The sequence below is a fragment of the Saccopteryx leptura genome, chromosome 3, assembly GCF_036850995.1.
Source record: "Saccopteryx leptura isolate mSacLep1 chromosome 3, mSacLep1_pri_phased_curated, whole genome shotgun sequence".
Taxonomy (NCBI): domain Eukaryota; kingdom Metazoa; phylum Chordata; class Mammalia; order Chiroptera; family Emballonuridae; genus Saccopteryx; species Saccopteryx leptura.
In genome coordinates, this window is record NC_089505.1 from 69,695,295 (window position 1) to 69,714,911 (window position 19,617).

At 42.0% G+C, this 19,617-nt stretch overlaps 1 protein-coding gene across 2 annotated transcripts; it reads left to right on the top strand.

The window, feature by feature from the left end:
* Positions 1 to 104: 104 nt before the first annotated feature.
* LOC136399200 (sialic acid-binding Ig-like lectin 13) lies at positions 105 to 18,553 on the top strand. 2 transcript variants are annotated; one of them, XM_066374162.1, is made up of 9 exons: positions 105 to 230; positions 406 to 460; positions 524 to 721; positions 1,105 to 1,383; positions 1,608 to 1,655; positions 2,509 to 2,757; positions 3,414 to 3,510; positions 3,822 to 3,918; positions 15,430 to 18,553. In XM_066374162.1, exons 2-9 carry the CDS (start codon positions 427 to 429, stop codon positions 15,619 to 15,621), a joined length of 1,194 nt encoding a protein of 397 aa, XP_066230259.1. In that variant the 5' UTR covers positions 105 to 230; positions 406 to 426; the 3' UTR covers positions 15,622 to 18,553. The 2 variants fall into 2 exon arrangements, with proteins under 2 accessions (XP_066230259.1, XP_066230258.1); XM_066374161.1 differs by having other exon boundaries at positions 524 to 901; positions 15,430 to 18,552.
* Positions 18,554 to 19,617: the final 1,064 nt, after the last annotated feature.

Here is a 19,617-nt window from a genome sequence, read left to right on the forward strand (position 1 = left end):
AAGTTTCCCTCTGACAAGTGTCACTTTCTGACCCCACCCCCATCTTCCTGTGTGGCCTTCTGTGGATCTTGCAATCCTTGGTTCTGGTTTCTGAGAAACACGGTCTGAGAAACACATCGCCCAGAGGGAACTTGTCACCATGAGCCCCAAACAGGCTATTGTTGTTGCTGCTGCACAGCGGTGAGGGCGAGCCGGAACTGGGGTCCGAGGGAGTTCAGGGGGTTACAAAGGTGGGTCTCCAGGTCGTGAGCTGTGGGGTGTCACCCTGCTCTGTGCAGAGAGGGGACAAACGCCAGCTCAGAGGTTCCTCTTCTGTGAAAGGAAAGGGCCCTGCTCCCTCCCCCGCTGGTGTGGTCCCCCGGGACCCCACCCAACCCTCTTCTGTCCTCATCCTTTCACTTGCAGGAGCCCAGAAACCCATCAGAGATGCTGTGGCTACTGCTGCCCCTGCTCTGGGCAGGTGAGTGCCCGAGGGGAGGGGGACAGACAGGATGGGGGTGAGCTGAGTGTTGTTTCTCCACAGGGGCCCTGGCTCAGGGTGAATACAGTCTGAGGATTCCAAAGTCTGTGACTGTGCAGGAGGGACTTTGTGTCTTCGTGCCCTGCAATGTATCCTACCCCCAGAAGGATTGGACTTATCAGGACTTAGCTTGGGGCTACTGGAGAAGGAGAGTGGAATTAAAAGGCCAGAATGCTGTAGTGGCCACCAACAAACCACCTGGTAATGTGCAGGAGAAGGCCAAAGGCCGATTCCACCTCCTCGGGGATCCCCGGTTCTACAACTGCTCCCTGGACATCAGAGACGCCAGGAGAACTGACAGCGGTTCATATATTTTTCGGGTGGAGAGAGGAGCAATGGGATATACTTACCAAACCCCCATACTTACTGTGCGTGTGATAGGTAAGAAGCATTCTCCAGTGAGGCCACAGGGAAAGTTCATGGTGGCCCCATATAAGGCCAGGCTAGGACCTCATTCTGGGAGGGAGTTGGGGGTACAGCCTGTTGGGGCTCAGAAAGAGGATCTGGACCAAAGCCTGCGGCTTCTGTCGGGGAACACCTGGGACCTCCCCTCCTGATCTTCTGTCTCCCCTTCTCCTCACCAGCCCTCAACCACACACCCGACATCCTCATCCCGGGGACCCTGGAGGCCGGCTGCCCTGTAAACCTGACCTGCTCCGTGCCCTGGGCCTGTGAGCGGGGCACGCCCCCCACCTTCTCCTGGACGTCAGCTGACCACCCCACCCTGGTCCCTGGCACCCACCTCTCTCCTGTGCTCACCCTCACTCCGCAGATTCTGGACCATGGTGCCACCCTCACATGTGAGGTGACCTTGCCTGGGGTCAGCTTGACCACGAAGAGAACCATTCACCTCAACGTGTCCTGTGAGAGCTAGCCCAGGGGGAGTCCCTGATGCGGTTCCTGCAGGAAATAGAGATGGGGGTTCGGGGACTCAGACACTGGATGCTGGGTCCTAGGCTGGGCTGGGGTAGGATGAGAGAGGTGTCTGCTTCTCCTCTTTCCCCATTTAAGCACATCCTGGGGACACAGAGCCAGTGTCACCCAGCCTTCACCACTGACTTTGCCCCCTCCATGTCCTTCTGTCCAGACACTCCACAGAACTTGGTCGTCACTGTCTTCCGAGAAAACGGCACAGGTAAGAAGGAGCCCGTTGGGACTGTGGGGAGCAGGGCTACTTCCCGGTCAGGACAGGGCTAGGTTTTACCAGTTCATCCTGGTCACCAGACACCCCTTTGCAGGTATACCCAATGGCCCTTCACCTTCCTCAACCCCCACAGCCACTGTGAGCAGTGTCCCCATTGGTCTCTCACTCCCAGAGGATTCTCCAAGCCCCCTGTCAGCTCACCAGGGGAACAAGGCACCAACCACACGGCTGAGCTGCCTCTCAAGGTCCCTGGTCATCTATCTTCCAATGAGTCCTCCAGGCTCATATTTCAATTTTCCTCTAACAGTTTTTTAATTTATGTATTTTTTAACAAGTAGTGTAGTCACATGGTTAACAATTTAAAGGGCACTGAAATCTATCCTCAGATGCCCATCCCCTCCCTGGAAGTGACCAGGGTCCACACACCACAGTGAGCCTTGGTTTGTTGACCTGAAGGACCAAACAGGTCCTTCAACATTAGTCGAAGACCTTCTCATTCCTCTCCATGACTGCGCATGAGAGGAAGAGACACCCTAACACAGGCAGACTCAAACTTTCACCCCTCCCTGGTGCAACGTAAACTTGTCTACCTACTGGGCAGAACAACTTGAGAATTTCTCTCTTTTAAAAGAATCTTTTATTAATTTTAATTTATTGCGTTAACACAGATTCAAGTGTCCCACTCAATATAAGTCCCTCACTCCCACCCTCTTGTCTCCTATTGCCCCTCTTGCTCCCTCCCCTGTAGTCCTCCCCCCTTCCCTTTGGAAATTGCTGTCCTGAACAACTTGAGAATTTCTCTTGATCTCTTTGTCACTCTGACCCTCTGTCTCTTTTTCTCCAGCACCCATAGTCCTGGAGAACGGTTCATCTCTTTCCATCCTGGAGGGCCAGTCCCTGCGCCTGGTCTGTGTGGTCTCCTGCAACCCCCCCGCCAGGCTGAGCTGGACCCGGGGGAGCCTGACCCTGAGCTCCTCACAGCCTGGGGTCCTGGAGCTCCCTCAAGTACACATGGGAGATGAAGGGGAATTCACCTGCCGAGCTCAGCATTCTCGGGGCTTCCTGCATGTCTCTCTGACCCTCCGTCTGCAGAGTGAGTGCACGTGTGGATTGGGGAGGGGCTAGAGGAAAACACCCACTGCTCCCTCACAGTCCACCCAGCGGCCCCTCCAACTTCAAGGGGGAATTCAACTATGATATGAGCTCGGCTCTGACGTCTATCATTTCTGGGACTCAAAGTACCCCAGTCCCCTTCCTGCATGGCCCGATCTCTGAAAAGTGCAGCAAGGGCTGGGCTGGAGAAACCAGAGGAAAGAGGTGGTTCTTGGAAGAGAGGCTGGGGTTGGACAGGTGTCTTGGGACACAAGGTCCCTTCTTTTTGGGACAGGATGAGGTCAAGCAAGTGAGGCACTCATCCTGGGCACAAAATTGTAAAGAGAAGCCAAAGAAATCTCAGCCAGCAGAGAAATATCACCACAATGCAGTGTGTCTTTTAAGTAAAAATGAATGCAAAATAAGTTCCACAACGAACAAAATATCCACATTCCAAATGAAGGCAGGCTGTACCCCAGTTCCTGTATGCCTCCCTCGCCTCACCCCAAACCCCGCCCCTCCACTGTTCCTGTAGTTTGCATCTGGCAAAGGGGTCAGAAAACTGAAATCCAGGGTGTCTGGGGTCCTCCAGGGTGCGGGAGGAGAAAAGATAAGAGTTCTCAGAGGAAAGTCACCAATAATCCAATCTGTCTGCAGGAAAAACGTGGGCATTATCGGAAGCGATGCTGGGGGCTGTCGGGGGAGCTGGCCTTACAACATTGCTCTTCCTGTCCTTCTGTGTCCTTGTCGTCATGTGAGCACTGACCCTGGAGAAGGCGGGAGAGCCCTGGGCTGGGGAAGGCCGGGCGGCTGCGGAATCTCTGAGCCCAGAGCTGAAGGGACCTGGGGGACCAGTCCCTGAAGCAATTGGCAGGAAGTGGGTCCCTGGCACCTGCGTAGGTGTCACAAACCTCTGGCTCCGGGAAGGGGAAGCTGGCATTCTCAACCCTGGGACCACCTCGGTCACCCTTCCAGTCCCTTAAGAGAGAACGATGGAGGGGAATCAGTCTGCCCGCTGTATCCTGAGCTGGCTGGACTGAATGGCTCTCTGGTCTCTTCACACAGAGTGAGGTCCTGCAGGAAGAAAGGGACAACGACAGTATTGAGCACGGAGGATGCAGGCACGGAGGGTGCAAATACTGTCACGAGGTCAATCTCTCAGGTGAGTGAGCTGGTCATCTCACCACTCAGCATCCTGCCTAGACACCTCCCCCAGGATGGCCCCGTGGATTGCTCTGCATGGCCAAGGCTGCTCTCCTACTCTCCTACTCTCCTACTCCTTCCTGATTCCCCATCTTGCTCACAGCACAAACAACCCCTCCTCTTTCAGGTCAGGAATGGCGGACTCGCCTTCTCTTTGTCCTCCCTTTCTTCTTCAATGTCCCCCAGTTCATCATGTCTCCTCTATTTTTCCTGCTAAGAACAGCTAGTTTTGGTCTTCCTCTCTCCATCCTGACCCCTATCATTGCTGAAGCTTCTGAATCTCTTCTGGGACTTCCTCATTACCCTGCTTCTCACTCCATTGCCTTATACGGAGTGATCATTCTAAAGGCTATCACTGTCCAGTTCCTCTGCCTTTGAACATCTGTTTGTCCCCAACTGCTTAGAACAGAGGCTGGCCAACTTCTTCTACAAAGAGCCAGAGAGTAAATAATTTTGGCTTTGTGGGTCATGCAGTCTCTATTGCAGCCAATCAGCTCTGTTGCTGTAGCATGTGTTCCAATAAAACTTTATTTACAAAAGCAGGCAGCGGCGATTTGGCCCCTGGGCTGTAGTTTGCGGGGCCCTAACCCAGACAATAAAGCCCAAATGCCTCAGCCTGCATCTCTGCATATTCTGGCCTCGCAAGTGTCCACCTCCCCAGAATGGTTGAAATCAGGGTGAGGTGAATAAGACATTGGCCTCCGAAGCAAAACTCAAGGAGGTGCCAGAAATCTCAGTAAACAAAATAATGTTTTAAAGAATGATTTTTTCTCTTAAGCATTTTTATTTTTTACTTCAGTTGACATTCAATGTTATATTAGTTTTGAGTGTGCAACATAGAGGTTAGACATTTATGTACCTTATGAAGTGATCCCCCTAATAATTCTGGTACCCACCTGACACCATGCACAGTCATTACAATATTAGTAACTATATTCCCTATGCTGTACTTACATCCCTGTGACTATTTTATAACTACCAGTTTGTACTTCTTTTTATTTTTTTAATTCAGTGAGAGGAAGGAAGGCAGAGTGACACAATCTGGCATGTACCCAAACCGGGACAGCAAGCCCACCATGGGGCATTGCTCTGTTGCTCAGCAACTGAGCTATTCTTAGCAACTAAGGCAGAGGCTATGGAGCCATCCTCAGCCCCCAGGGCCAACTCGCTCCAATAAAGCCATGGCTGCAGGAGGGGAAGAGAGAGAGAGAGAGAGAGAGAGAGAGAGAAGCAAGAGGGGGGAAGGGTGGAGAAGCAGATGGGCACTGCTCCTGTGTATCCTGACCCAACAGGGCCCAGTTTGTAATTCTTAATCTCTTCACCTTTTCACCTGACCTCCAAATCTCCCCCAACCCCACTTTTGTCAGCTATCAGTTTGTTCTTTGTATCTATGGGTCTGTTTCTGTTTTATTTGTTCATTATTTTGTTTTTTAGAACCACCTATAAGTGATATCACATGTTATTAGTTTTGGGGTTTTTTTTTCTGAAGTTGGAAACGGGAAGGCAGTCAGACAGACTCCCACATGCGCACGACCGGGATCCACCCGGCACGCTCACCAGGGGGCGATGCTCTACCCACCTTGGGGCGTCGCTCTGCTGCAATCAGAGCCATTCTAGCACCTGAGGCAGAGGCCATAGAGCAGGGGTCCCCAAACTACAGCCCGCGGGCCACATGCGGCCCCCTGAGGCCATTTATCCGGCCCCCTGCTGCACTTCCGGAAGGAGCACCTCTTTCATTGGTGGTCAATGAAAGGAGCACATTGACCATCTCATTAGCCAAAAGCAGGCCCATAGTTCCCATTGAAATACTGGTCAGTTTCTTGATTTAAATTTACTTGTTTTTTATTTTAAATATTGTATTTGTTCTCATTTTGTTTTTTTACTTTAAAATAAGATATGTGCAGTGTGCATAGGGATTTGTTCATAGTTTTTTTTATAGTCCGGCCCTCCAACAGTCTGAGGGACAGTGAACTGGCCCCCTATGTAAAAAGTTTGGGGACCCCTGCCATAGAGCCATCCTCAGCGCCCGGGCAAACTGCTCCAATGGAGCCTTGGCTGTGAGAGGGGAAGAGAGAGACAGAGAGGAAGGAGAGAGGGAGGGGTGGAGAAACAGATGGGCGCTTCTCCTGTGTGCCCTGCGGGGAATAGAACCCGGGACTCCCGAGAGAGACAGAGAGGAAGGAGAGAGGGAGGGGTGGAGAAACAGTTGGGCGCTTCTCCTGTGTGCCCTGCGGGGAATAGAACCCGGGACTCCCGCATGCCAGGCCGACGCTCTACCACCGAGCCAACTGACCAGGGCCTAGTTTTTTTTTCCATCTGACTTATTTCACTTAGCATAATTCCCTCTAGGTCCATCATGTTATTGCAAAAGGTCAGATCTCATTCTTTTTTATGGCCCAGCAATACTTTATTGTGCATATGTACCACTTCTTTATCCTGTCCTTTACTGGTGGCCACTTAGACTTCTTTTTATCTTGGGTAGAGTTATGCACAATTTTTCTTAAAAATAAAAATTAATTTTTTTAAAATATACAATGTGCAAAATATAAAAAATCTGAACGATGACAGAATCAATAGACTGAAGTTAGTTTAAAATTATTTAAGATCATAATTTAGTCAGGAGGAATTGCTAAACATGGCAGCATCCTCAGCTGAAAATGAGAGAAGCAAGGAAGTCAGTTTTGAAAGTATTCTTTCTGCATTTACTTTCAACGAAGCCAAGAAAACAAAATTATAGTAAATTTTGATTGAAATATAAAGAAAATATTGAGACAAAGTTTTAACACATCCCTTTTCAGGCTTTCAGTAGTATTTTAGTTACTTTCATGTTTCAGGGGGAAATCCAATCCACCATTAAAAATATGCAAAAACACATATCTAGAGGCACACTCATTTTTTTCTTCTGCCTCAAGCTCCAGTTAGTTCAGAAAAGAACTCTTACTAATCTTGGGTTTATTTTAATGTTTGATGTTTTGGTCTCTATGGATTTTTTTTTAATTTATTTTGATTTAAAAATCTTGCATAAAACATTACTTATGTCCTCCCTGGCTGATTGGCTCAGTGGTAGAGTGTTGGCCTGGCATGTGGATGTCCTGGGTTTGATTCCTGGTCAGAGTACACAGGAGAAACGCCCATCTGCTTCTCCACCCCTCCTTCTCTCACTTCTTTCTCTCTCCTTTTCTCTCTCTCTCTCTCTCTCTCTCTCTCTCTCTCTCTCTCTCTCCCTCTCTCTCTCACATTTCCTCCCCTCCTGCAGCCAAAGCTCAATTAGAGAAAGTTGGCCCTGGGTACTAAGGATGGCTCCATGGTTGTCTCTGCCTCAGGCACTAAGAAGAGCTCAATTGCTGAGCATCAGAGCAAGGGCCCCAGATGGAAGTTTCTCTCTGCCTCCCCTCTTCTCACTAAAAAACTTTTTTAAAAATTAAAACAAAAACATTATTTATGTCAATTATGGGGTTTGGGGCACCACTTTTTATTTTGCACTAACTCTAATTCCAGCCTCATTCTCCTGGCCAATGGCTGCCAGTTCACCCTGCTTTTCATGCTACAAATGTTCACTCCATCCACACTGGCTAGCATTTCATTGTTAGCAACCAAAACAGGGTTCTTGTTTCCTCTGAGTCTTTGCATAGGCAATATCTCCCTTTTCAAATCCTCTTCCTACCCATTTCCACTTATTTATGCCTGTTCAACCTTTATGCTCCAACATAAGTGTCACATTTTTCATTTACTTATTGCACTCAGCATGTGATTGAAAACCTTTGAAGGGTTTGAGCAGCAGAGTAAAATACATCCTTTCATTCATAAATTCCTTCAGGAAATATTATTGAGCACCTACCAAGTGATAAATGTACATGCCAGGGACCCATCTATGAAAAAAATATGTATATTTCTTAAATTTTGGGCTCAACCTAGGCGGAGGAATATACCAAAACCAATCCAACAAACACTAAACAACAGATAAGAGAATGGAAGGTGAAAATAGATATTTGGGGGGAAATGCAGGGTACAGGAATTAGGGAGTGGTGGGGAGATAGTTTGTGAAGGGTTTTTTATTACTATTATTTATTTTTATGGTAAAAAAAAACATAACATAAATATACCATCTTATTTTTAAGTGTACAGTTGTGCAACCTATTTCATCTTGCACAACATGAACTCTGTACTCAGTGAACAACAACTCAGCACTTCCCTACCTACACCAGCCCCTGGCAGCCACCAGTTCACTTTCCGTTTATGGGTTTGGCTTCTCTAGATACCTAATCTAAGTGGAATCATACAGTATTTGTCTTTTTCTGTATGATTTAATTCATTTCACATCATGTCCTTAGAGATCATCCATTGTAGCATGTAACAGAATTACCTTTCTTTAAAAGTCTTCATAATATCCCATTGCACGTATATACCACATTTTCTTTACTCATTTTCATCTACTCATCTGCTGATGGCTATTTGGGTTGCTTCCATCTCTTTGCTATCGTGAATAACGCTGCAATGAACAGGAGCTTGCAAATATCTCTTTAAGATCATGTTTTCAATTCTTTTGGATAAATACGCATAAGTGGGATCGCTGGATCATAGGGTAGTTATTTTGTTTAGGTTTGTTTTTTGAGGAACATACTTACTGTTTCTCACAGTGACTATACCCTTTTACATTTTCACCTACAGTGCAGAAGTTTCTAATTTCTCCATATCCTTGCCAACATTTGTTATTTTTTGTTTTAGTTTGGCTTGGATTTTCTAATAGTAGCCATACTAATGGATATGAATTGATAGCTCGTTGTTTTGATTTGCATTTCTCCAACAAGTAGTGAGGTTAAATAACTTTCTATGCATTTTCAGTCACTTATATATCTTCTTGGGAGAAATGTCTAATTCAAAATCTTTGCCCACTTTTTAATACTTTTCATTTTTAATTTTTGAGTTATAGAAATTCCTTATATATTGTGGATATTAACATCTTTATCAAATATATGATTTTCAAATATCTTCTCCCATTTCATAGATTGGCTTGTGGGGTCTTTTTGTTTGTTTGCTTTTTAAATTTTATCTAGAAAATTAAATTTAACAGGGTGACATTAATCAATAAGAATACATACATTTCAGCTGAAGGTTTCTATAGCATTTGAGCTGTTGATTATGTTCTTTACCCATCATCCAATGTCAAATCATTTTCTGTCACCAGATATTTGTCCCCCTTTACTCCCTTCCCCCCACAACCTCCTACAACACCTGGTAACTATTTCATTTTGATCTATGTCCATGAGTCTGTTTTATATCTCACCTATGTGTGAAATCATATAACTCTTAGATTTTTCTGATTTACTTATTTCACTCAGTATAATGTTCTCAAGGTCCATCCATGTTGTCGTAGGCAATATGTCATCATTTCTTAAGGCTGAGTAGTATTCCATTGTATATATGTACCATATCTTTTTTATCCGATCCTCTATCAGGGAACACTTTGGTTGTTTCCATGTCTTGGCCACTGTGAATAATGCAGTGATGAACATGGAGGTGCATATGTCTTTACCTACCAATGTTTTTGAGTTTTGGGAGTACGTATCCAGTAGAGGAATTGCTAGGTCGTAGGGTAGTTCTATTCTTGATCTCTTAAGGAACCACCATGCTTTCTTCCATAATTGTTGTACTAATTTTCATTCCCACCAACAGTGAATAAGGGTTCCTTTTTCTCCACAGCCTCTTCAACACTTGTTACTACCTGTCTTGTTGATAATAGTCAATCTAACAGGTGTAAAGTGGTATCTCATTGTAGTTTTGATTAGCATTTCTTGAATGGTTAGTGAAGATGGGCATCTTTTCATATATCTGTTGGCTATTTGTATGTCCTCTTGGAAGAAGTGTCTATTCAGGTCCTCTCTGCATTGTTTTAATTGGATTGTTTGCTTGTTTGTTGCTGAGCTTTGTGAGTTGTTTATATATTTTGGATATTAACCCCTTATCAGAGCTGATGTTTGCAAATATCATCTCCCATTTAGTTGGCTGCCTAATTGTTTTGTTGTCAATATCTTTTACTGTGCAGAAGCTTTTCAGCTGGACATAGTCCCATTCATTTATTTTTGCCTTTACTTCCCTTGCCTTTGGAATCAAATTCATAAAATGTTTTCTATACCCAAGGTCCATGAGTTTAGTATCTATGTTTTCTTCTATGTAATTTATTGTTTCAGAATTTATATTTAGGTCTTTGATGCATTTTGAATTAATTTTTGTGCAGGAGGACAAACTAGTTAAGTTTCATTCTTTTATATGTGGCTTTCCAATTTTCTCAGGACCATTTATTGAAGAGGATTTCTTTTCTTCATTGTGTGTTTTTGGCTCCTTTGTCAAAGACGATTTATTCATATATATATATGGTTTTATTCTGGGCTCTCAGTTCTGTACCATTGATCAGTATGTCTGTTTTTCTGACATACCATGCTGTTTTGATTATCGTAGATCTGTAGTATAATTTGAAGTCTGGCAGTGTAACTGACTTCATTCTTTGTCCTCAGGATTGCTTTGGCTCTTTGAGTTTCTTATGGTTCCATACAAACCTGGTGATATTTTGTTCTATTTCTTTAGAACTGTATTAAATTTGTATATTGTATATTTAGGACCATATTTATTGTATTTGTGTGTTGCTTTGAATAATGTGGCCATTATGTCGATTCTTCCAATCCATAACATGGAATATTTATTCATTTTATTGGTCTTTTTCAATTTCTTCAATAATGCTTTGTAGTTTTCAGTACATAGGTCATTCACATCCTTTGTTAAGTTTATTCCCAGGTCTTCTATTTATTTATTTGTTGCAATTGTAAAAAGAATTGTTTTTTTGTTTTTGTTTTTTTATAGTTCATTTTCCGAAGCTACGTTGTTGGTGTATAGGAAAGCAATAGACTTTTGTATATTGATTTTGTATCCTGCGACTTTACTGTATTGCTTTATTATTTCTAATAGTTTTTTAGTGGTGTGTTTGAAGTTTTCTATATACAAGATCATATCATATGCAAGAAGGAATACCTTTACTTCTTCTTTCCCAGTATGAATGCCTTTTATTTCTTTCTCTTGCCTGATTGCTCTGGCTAAAACTTCCAGATCTATGTTGAATAAGAGTGGAGAGAATGGAAAGCCTTGTGTTGTTCCTGATTTTAGAGGAAAAGCCTTCATTTTTTCACCATTTAGTATGATATTAACTGATGACTTGTCATATATGGCCTTTATTATGTTTTGATACTTTCCTTCTATTCCAATTTTATTGAATGTTTTAAACATAAAGCGATTTTGTTTCTTATCAAATGCCTTTTCTGCATCTTGATTGGATCATATGATTTTTGTTCTTTGTTTTGTTGATGTGGTGTACTGTATTACGTTGGTCAATTTACATATGCTGAACCATCCTTCTGCTCCTAGAATGAGTCCCACTTGACCATGATGTATTATTTTTTTAATGTGTTGTTGTACTTGATTTGCTAGTATTTTGTTTAGGATTTTTGCATTCATATTCATTAGAGATATTGGTCTGCAGTTTTCTTTTTTTGTTTTGTCCTTGCCAGGTTTTGGTATGAGGGTTATGTTGGCCTCATAAAATGTGTTAGGGAGTATTGTTCTTCTTTTATTTTTTTGGAAGACTTTGGAAAGGATAGGGACCAAATATTATTTGAATGTTTGGTAGAATTCACTAGTGTAGCTGTCTGGTCCTGGACTTTTATTTTGGGGAGAGGTTTTTATAGATGTTTCTATTTCTTCCCTGCTTCTAGGTTTGTTTAGGTTTCCACTTCTTTGTGACTCAGTCTAGGAAGATTGTATAGATCTAGGAATTAATACATTTCCTCCAGGTTGTTGAATTTTCTGGCATATAACCTTTCACAGTATTCTACTATGATCCTCTGTATACCTATGTCTGTGGTAATTTCTCCTCTTTCAGTTTAGATTTTGTTTATGTGAAGCTTTTCTCTTTTTTCCTTAGTGAATCTAGCTGGGGATTGTCATTTTTATTTATGTTTTCAAAGAACCACCTCTCTGTTATATTAATTTTTTTATAGTTTTTAAATTCATGTTCTCTATTTCATTTATTTCTGCTCTCATTTTTACTGTTTCCTTTCTTTTGCTGACTTTGGGTTGCCTTTGTTCTTCTTTTTCTAATTCCGTAAAATGTGGTGTTGGGTTGTTGACTTGGGATCTCTCTTGTTTTTTGACATGAGCTTGGAATAATATAAACTTCCCTCTTATTACTGCTTTTGCTGCATCCCAAAAATTTTTATATGTCGTGTTACCATTTCCATTTGTCTTTTTATATATTTTGATCTCTGCTATTATTTCCTCTTTGACTCAGTCATTTTTTAGAAGTAGGTTAATTTCTACTCTTTTTTGTGGGTTTCTTTACTTCCTTTTTGCAATTGAATTCTAATTTCAAAGCCTTATGGTCAGAAAATATGCTTGGTATAATTTCAATCTTTCTGAATTTGTGGGTGTTAGTTTTGTGGCCCAACATATAGTCTATCCTTAAAAATATTCCATGCACACTGGAGAAGAATGTATAACTGATGTTTTGGGATGAAATGTCCTGTAAATGTCTATTATGTCTACTTGGTCTAGTGTGTTGTTTAAGGTCAATATTCCTTTATTGTTTTTCTGTTTAGATCAGTGGTAGTCAACCTGGTCCCTACTGCCCACTAGTGGGCATTCCAGCTTTCATGGTGGGTGGTAGTGGACCAACCAAAGTATAAATAAAAAAATTGATTTAACTGTAGTAAGTTGTTTCATAAAGATTCATTCTGCCAAACTTAGTGAAAATCCTACATAAAGTACTTGGTAAGTAATTATTATTATATGCTTTAGCTTGCTGTAACTCTGCTTTATAAATTGTATAAAGTAAAGTTATTTCCTTACTTTATAAATCACCATTACTGTGGAACCAGTGGGCACTTAGAAAATTTTATTACTAACAGAGATACAAAATTGGGTGGAAGGTAAAAAAAGGTTGACTACCCCTGGTTTAGATGATCTATCTAAAGCCATCAATTGTATGTTGAAATCTCCAAGTAATATTGTGTTTTTGTTTTCTTCTATTTTTAGATCAGTTAGTAGATGTCTTTTTCTTCTGATATACCCATTATTCTTAAATTGCTATTTCTGATAGAGTGAAACAATTCTTGTAAAGCTCTCTCATTTTTTTAAATTTATGAGTATCTCTCCTCTTCTTTCTGTAACATCTCTAGTTGCCTGTCTTTAAAGCCACTGATTCTTTCCTCTATCTGGCTTGTTCTATTAGCTAAACTTGCTACTTCAGTTTTCAATACATTTATTGAGTTCTTCATTGCTGTTTTTAAAGTTTCAATTTCCTTGGTGAGATATTTGTTATGCTTTCTGACATTATTAATTTACCTATTGGTGTTTTCTCACATCTCATTGGGTACTGCCAGAAATTTAATTTTGAATTCTCTATCATTTAATTCTAATGTTTCCATGTGATCGAGATGTTTTTCTGAGTATTAAAATTTTTTTTTCTGAGTAAGTCTCTGTCATGTGTAGCCATCGTTTTCGATTTCTTCTTCCTTGGTGGCATTTGTGAGTGGTACTGTTAAGAACTGTAACAAAATAAAACTAAAAATTAAAAAGTACAATAAAAATTATAAAAATTTAAAAAATAATGATAAGTAAGAAATACTTATCCTAACCGACTGGCTCAGTGGTAGAGCATTGGCCTGGTGTGTGGATGTCCTGGGTTCAATTCCTGGTCAGGACACACTGGCGAAGTAACCTTCTGCTTCTCCATCCTTTCCCTTCTACCTTCTCTCTCTGTGTCTCTCTCTTCCCCACTCTTCAACCATGGCTCAGTTGGAGCAAGTTGACCCTGGGTGCTGAGGATGGATCCATGGTCTTGCCTCAGGTGCTAAAGTAGTTCAGTTGCTGAGCAATGAAGCAACAACCCCAGATGGGCAGAGCATCTCCCCATTGGGGTCTTGCTTGGTGGAACCTGGTTGCAGTGCATGCAGGAATCTGTCTCTCTGCACCTCCTGCTTCTCACTTAAGAAAAAAGAAAGAAAAACCACAGAAAACACAGATTGAATACCAAAAATCAAATAATATCAGTAACAAACCACCCACAAAAAATAAGAATAAAAAATATAAAAATTAAAGAATGAAAATTCAATAGAGAAAATGGAGAAAAAATTATTAAGAACAAAAAAGAAAAATATATTTTGGATTTGAGAAGTTACTGTTTTCTTCTAGTAGATGTCACTGTACCACAAGTTTTAGCTCTGTGAAATTCCTGGGCTGCTCTACACTAAGATGTTGCTGTTACAATGATGTAGATAGGGCTGCAGCTCCATTGGTTGTTGGGGTGTGTTGTGTGGGCTACCCAGCTTCAGCTTTCTGGATTCTAGCAATGGTAATCTCTTGGCCTCCAGGTGCTGATCCTCATGTCTCAACAGACATGGGGACTAAACACAGAGCACCTCTGTTCTTCAGGGGAGAGAGTGGCTCTGGAGAGCTAGGTGTGGGGTCTGTCTCTACCATTTTACATTCCCATAAGGTGAGGAAGGCAGGCTTTGGGAGGCTGGGAGGGCCATGTGGTACTTTTCTCTGTCTCTACTGAGTGCAGGCTGCAGGCAGGTTTTATAAACACTGGCTGTGACCTTGTGCTCTGTCCCTCTATTTCACTGCTCCCCCCAGCAGGAGACCTAGTTACTCAAGGTTTCCCTCTCTGTACCCCTCAGACAAAACCCAGACAGCCTGAGATTCCCTCCTCCCTATAGTCCAGTAGAGAAAAAAAAACCCAGTCATTCCAGGTTTGTCTCCTCTACAGAGCCCATTGCGAATGTGTTTTATCTCCACTCCCTGCCCCCCTCTTTTCAGCTCATCCCACCTTTAGTCCATTTGGTATATGGATCTTTCAAGCATGCCTGCGAGCCCAGCTGGGGTTCCTTCACTGCATTATAGTTGTTCAATTTGTTGAAATTTCAAGGGGAGAAACCAGGAGTATCTCTCATGCAGCCATTATTCTAACATCATTCTGCCTCTTTCAATTAAAGAGTAAGCTGCAAGAGGTCAGAACTTGTGCATGCCATTTCTCCCACAGTATATCCAACACCCAGCTCAGAGCCTTACCCACAGTGGTGTTCAGTAGGATACCAGTCTTTGGGGTCAGAAATAACTAGGATTGGATCCTGGTTTCAACAGGAACTTTGAGCATGCTACTGACCTGGTTCAACCTCAGTTTTCATATCAATAATAATATCTTCCTTATGAGCTTGTTGTGGGAATTTAATGAGATTAGTAAGCACCAGATAAGGTTCTAATTAACTGTTAAGTACTTGAGGAAAGCATGAATTCGGGAGACCGCAACAAAATTGTGTGTGAGATGAATGGATGAAGGCATTCATGGGCTTCCCTCCTAGATATTCTTTGCTTTGTCTTGTCCCCATCACTTCACTCTGACTTTCTTTTCTTTCTCTCCACTCAGGGTCCCCTGATTGAATCCCTGCCAGACAGTCCTGCAGACCACCCTCCCCCAGCTCTGGCTATCTCCTCCCCAGGGGAGAAGGAAGAGATTCAATATGCATCTCTCAGGTTTCATAAGATGAACCCTGGGAACCCTCTGGAACAGGAGGAGGTCGCTGATAATGAGTACTCAGAGGTCAATATAGGCAAGTGAGAGCTGTGAAGACCTGACCTTAGATTTAGGGATCGCAGCCTCTGGAGGGTAAAGAAAAAAGCACCAGGGGATGGTCCCTGTAGAATTAAAAGCCCTCTAGGTGATTAGTTAAAAATACAATGAAAAGAACACTGGTTTTGGAATAAAACATTTGCAAGTTCAAATCCACACTCTGCCCCTTTACTAAGTAAGTGACAGATGAAGCTCTACCTCTCTGTGCCTCCATTTCCTGCCCTGTGAAACAAGTTAAGAAGGCCTACCTGCAAGTTTGTGGTGAGAATTATGGGAATAAGATCCTATCAGAGAACCTGGCTCCATGTGTATGCTGAAAAGGCATACTAGATCCCTGTGCTTTGAATAAGAAGGTCCTACCAGGAATTCCTCCTGATTCTGGAGGTGACCAGCATCAGTCCCTGCATACTGATTTCCCTCCTCCTGAAATGTCCTACCCTGCCTTCACCTGCCTCTGTCTTTGAAAGTGGAACTCAAGGGGTGAATTTCTGGGGTTGAGATGCAAGCCCAGAAGGAGCTTATGATCCACCCCCCCCCCACCATAGGAATAAACCAAATGAATGAGAACTGTTTCCAAATGATCACACAACCATCAGATGAATGAAACAACTTGATCTGGAAATCCAGCAACCAAATGAGGGAAGGAGTATGTCATAGCAGTCATCTTCACAGCAATCTTGATGGAAAGAAGTCAAAGGGTTGGATGAGGCATTCAACATTCCATAAAGCTGTCCCCCAACACATTTAGAACAGCACCAAAAATATAAAGCACCAAGAAATAACTTTTTTTAAAAGAACTTTCAATATTTATGTACTAAAAATACAGAATATCCTGACAGAAATTAAAGAAGATACAAATAAATGAGAAAATATACCATGTTTATGGGTTGGAAGTTACAATATTGTTAAAAAAATCTCAGTTATATACACACACACATGACAAGTTGATTTGAAAATTTGTATGGAAATGTAAAAGACCTAGAATATTCAAACAACCTTGAAAAAACAACGTTGAAGAAATAAGACTTTACTATAAAGCTCAAGTAATCAGGAAGAGTGTGGTATGGAAGAGAAGAGAAAGAGAAAAAATTTGTTTGAATAGTACCAAGTTAATTCAATTTGGAAAGAAAAACATTTTTAACAAATGGGAGTAGAACAAATTTATCAAGGTTTGGAAAAATGAATCATAAATAATTTAATTGGTTTATAAAACTTGAATTATATAACATGTACTCTGTGTTTTTTTAAATTTTATATTTCATGTTTTGAGATTTATCCATGTTGTTGTGCATGTCAGTATGGGTTGCTCTTCAATGCTGGATAGGATTCCATTGTGTGAGTGTATCATGGTTTGTGTACTCATTTTTTTTTTTTTACTGATGAACATTTGGTTTATTTCTAGTGTTTGTTGATTAGAAATAAAACTGCTATGAGCATATTTGTACATGGCTGTTTCAAGGTATGTTTTTATTGCTCTCAAGTGTTGGGGGGCAGGGCCAAGAGGAGGCATGAGGTTGGAGTCATATGTTGGGAGCTCGAGGGTCTCTGGAGCCTCTCCATGGGGACCAGCATCCAACAGGCACTGTATAAATGGGTGGTCTGAAGCTCAGGAGGAAGGTAGGGCCTGGAGATGAACAATGGGAAACACCAGGGCATCCAAGACTCCTGATAAGGAATACCTCCTATTGTAGGTTGAATTTTCAAGTCTTCACCTCTAAAACCCGTGAATGTGATTTTATTTGGAGATAGGGTTTACAGATGTAATCATGTTATTATGAGGTCAGATTGAATGAAGCAAGGAGCCTAATTCCAGGGACTTGTGCCCCCTTGACAAAGAGAAAAATTTGGACACAGAGACTCATGTAGGGAAGAAGGCCATGGGACAATGGAAGCAGAAATTGGAGTTACAGTGTCACAAAGCCAGAAATGTTGAGGATTTCTAGTAACCACCAAAAGTTAGAAGAGGCAAGGAAGGATTCTTCCCTAGAGCTTTCCAAAGGAACTCAGCCCTGCCAAACCTTGACTTGGGGCTTTTAGCCTCCAGAACTGGGAGAGAATACATTTCTGCTGTTTTAAGTCACCCAGTTTTTGGTAATTTGTCACAGCAGCCCTGAGGAACTAGTACAGTTACTTAGTGCCTACTGTGCATCAAACCTTCATGCATCCTATCTCTTTCAGTCCTCACAGTGACTCTTCAGAGGGTTGGTGCTATTCCCACCTCACAGAGGAAGTGCCCATTCAAAGCCACAAAGGGATCTTCATCAATGGGCCTTGGGGGGTTGCCTTGTGTCCAGGCACTGTCTTAAGTACTTTGTGAGCATTCAAACAGTCAAGCAATGATGACCACAGCTGTTAGTCTGGCCTCCCACACTTTCATAGTTTGAACCAGAAAGGAGTCTCTCTCTCTCTCTCTCTCTCTCTCTCTCTCTCTCTCCCTTCCTTTCTCTTTTCTTCCCTCTCTCCCTCTCTTTCTTCCTCCCTCCCTCCCTCCCTCCCTTTCCTTTCTTCCTTCCTTCCTTCCTTCCTTCCTTCCTTCCTTCCTTCCTTCCTTCCTTCCTTCCTTTGTTCCTCTCTTTCTCTCTCTTTCCTTCTTCTATTGTAACTGCCATAGTAATGAACAACTTTATTTAGATATTTTTTGACACTTCTATAAAGACTGCTCAGAGAAGATACAAACAAGTGGAAGCATATACCGTGCTCATGGTTAGGAAGAATAAACATCATTAAAATGTCTATATTACCCAAAGCAATCTATAAATTCAATGCAATACCAATTAAAATACCAATGACATACTACAAAGATATAGATCACATATTCCAAAAATTTATATGGAACCAAAAAAGAACACGAATAGCCTCAGCAATCTTAAAAAGGAAGAATAAAGTGGGAGGTATCACACTTCCTGATATCAAGTTATACTACAAGGCCATTGTACTCAAACAGCCTGGTACTGGCATAAGAACAGGCATATAGATCAATGGAACAGAACAGAGAACCCAGAAATAAACCCACAGCTCTATGGACAACTGATATTTGACAAAGGAGGTAAGGAAATACAATGGAGTAAAGACAGCCTCTTTAACAAATGGTATTGAGAAAATTGGACAGCTACCTGCAAAAAAATGAAACTAGATCACCAGCTTACACCACTCACAAAAATAAACTTAAAATGGATAAAAGACTTAAATGTAGGCCGTGAAACCATAAGCATCTTAGAAGAAAACATAGGCATTAAGCTCTCCGACATCTCTCGGAGCAATATATTTGCTGATTTATCTCCACAGGGAAGTGAAATAAAAGACAGGATAAACAAATGGGACTATATCAAACTAAAAAGCTTTTGCACAGCCAAAGACAATAAGAACAGAATAAAAAGACAAACTACACAATGGGAGAACATATTTGACAATACGTCTGATAAGGGGTTAATTACCAAAATTTTTAAAGAACTTGTAAATCTCAACACCAGGAAGACAAACAATCCAATCAAAAAATGGGAAAAAGAAATGAATAGACACTTCTCCAAAGAGGACATACAGATGGCTAATAGGCATATGAAAAAACATCACTAATCATTAGAGAAATGCAAATTAAAACCACAATGAGGTATCACCTCACACCAGCCAGAATGGTGCTTATCAACAAAACAACACAGAATAAGTGCTGGCGAGGATGTGGAGAAAAGGGAACCCTCCTGCATTGCTGGTGGGAATGCAGACTGGTGCAACTACTGTGGAAAACAGTATGGAGACTCCTCAAAAAACTGAAAATCGAACTGCCTTTTGATCCAGCTATCCTACTTTTAGAAATATACCCCAAAAACACCATAGAACGGCTCCAAAAGGAGAAATGCACCCCCATGTTTGTGGCAGCATTGTTCACAATAACAAAGATCTGGAAACAGCCCAAGTGTCCGTCAGAGGACGAATGGATTAAAAAGCTTTGGTACATATATACTATGGAATACTACTCAGCCATAAGAA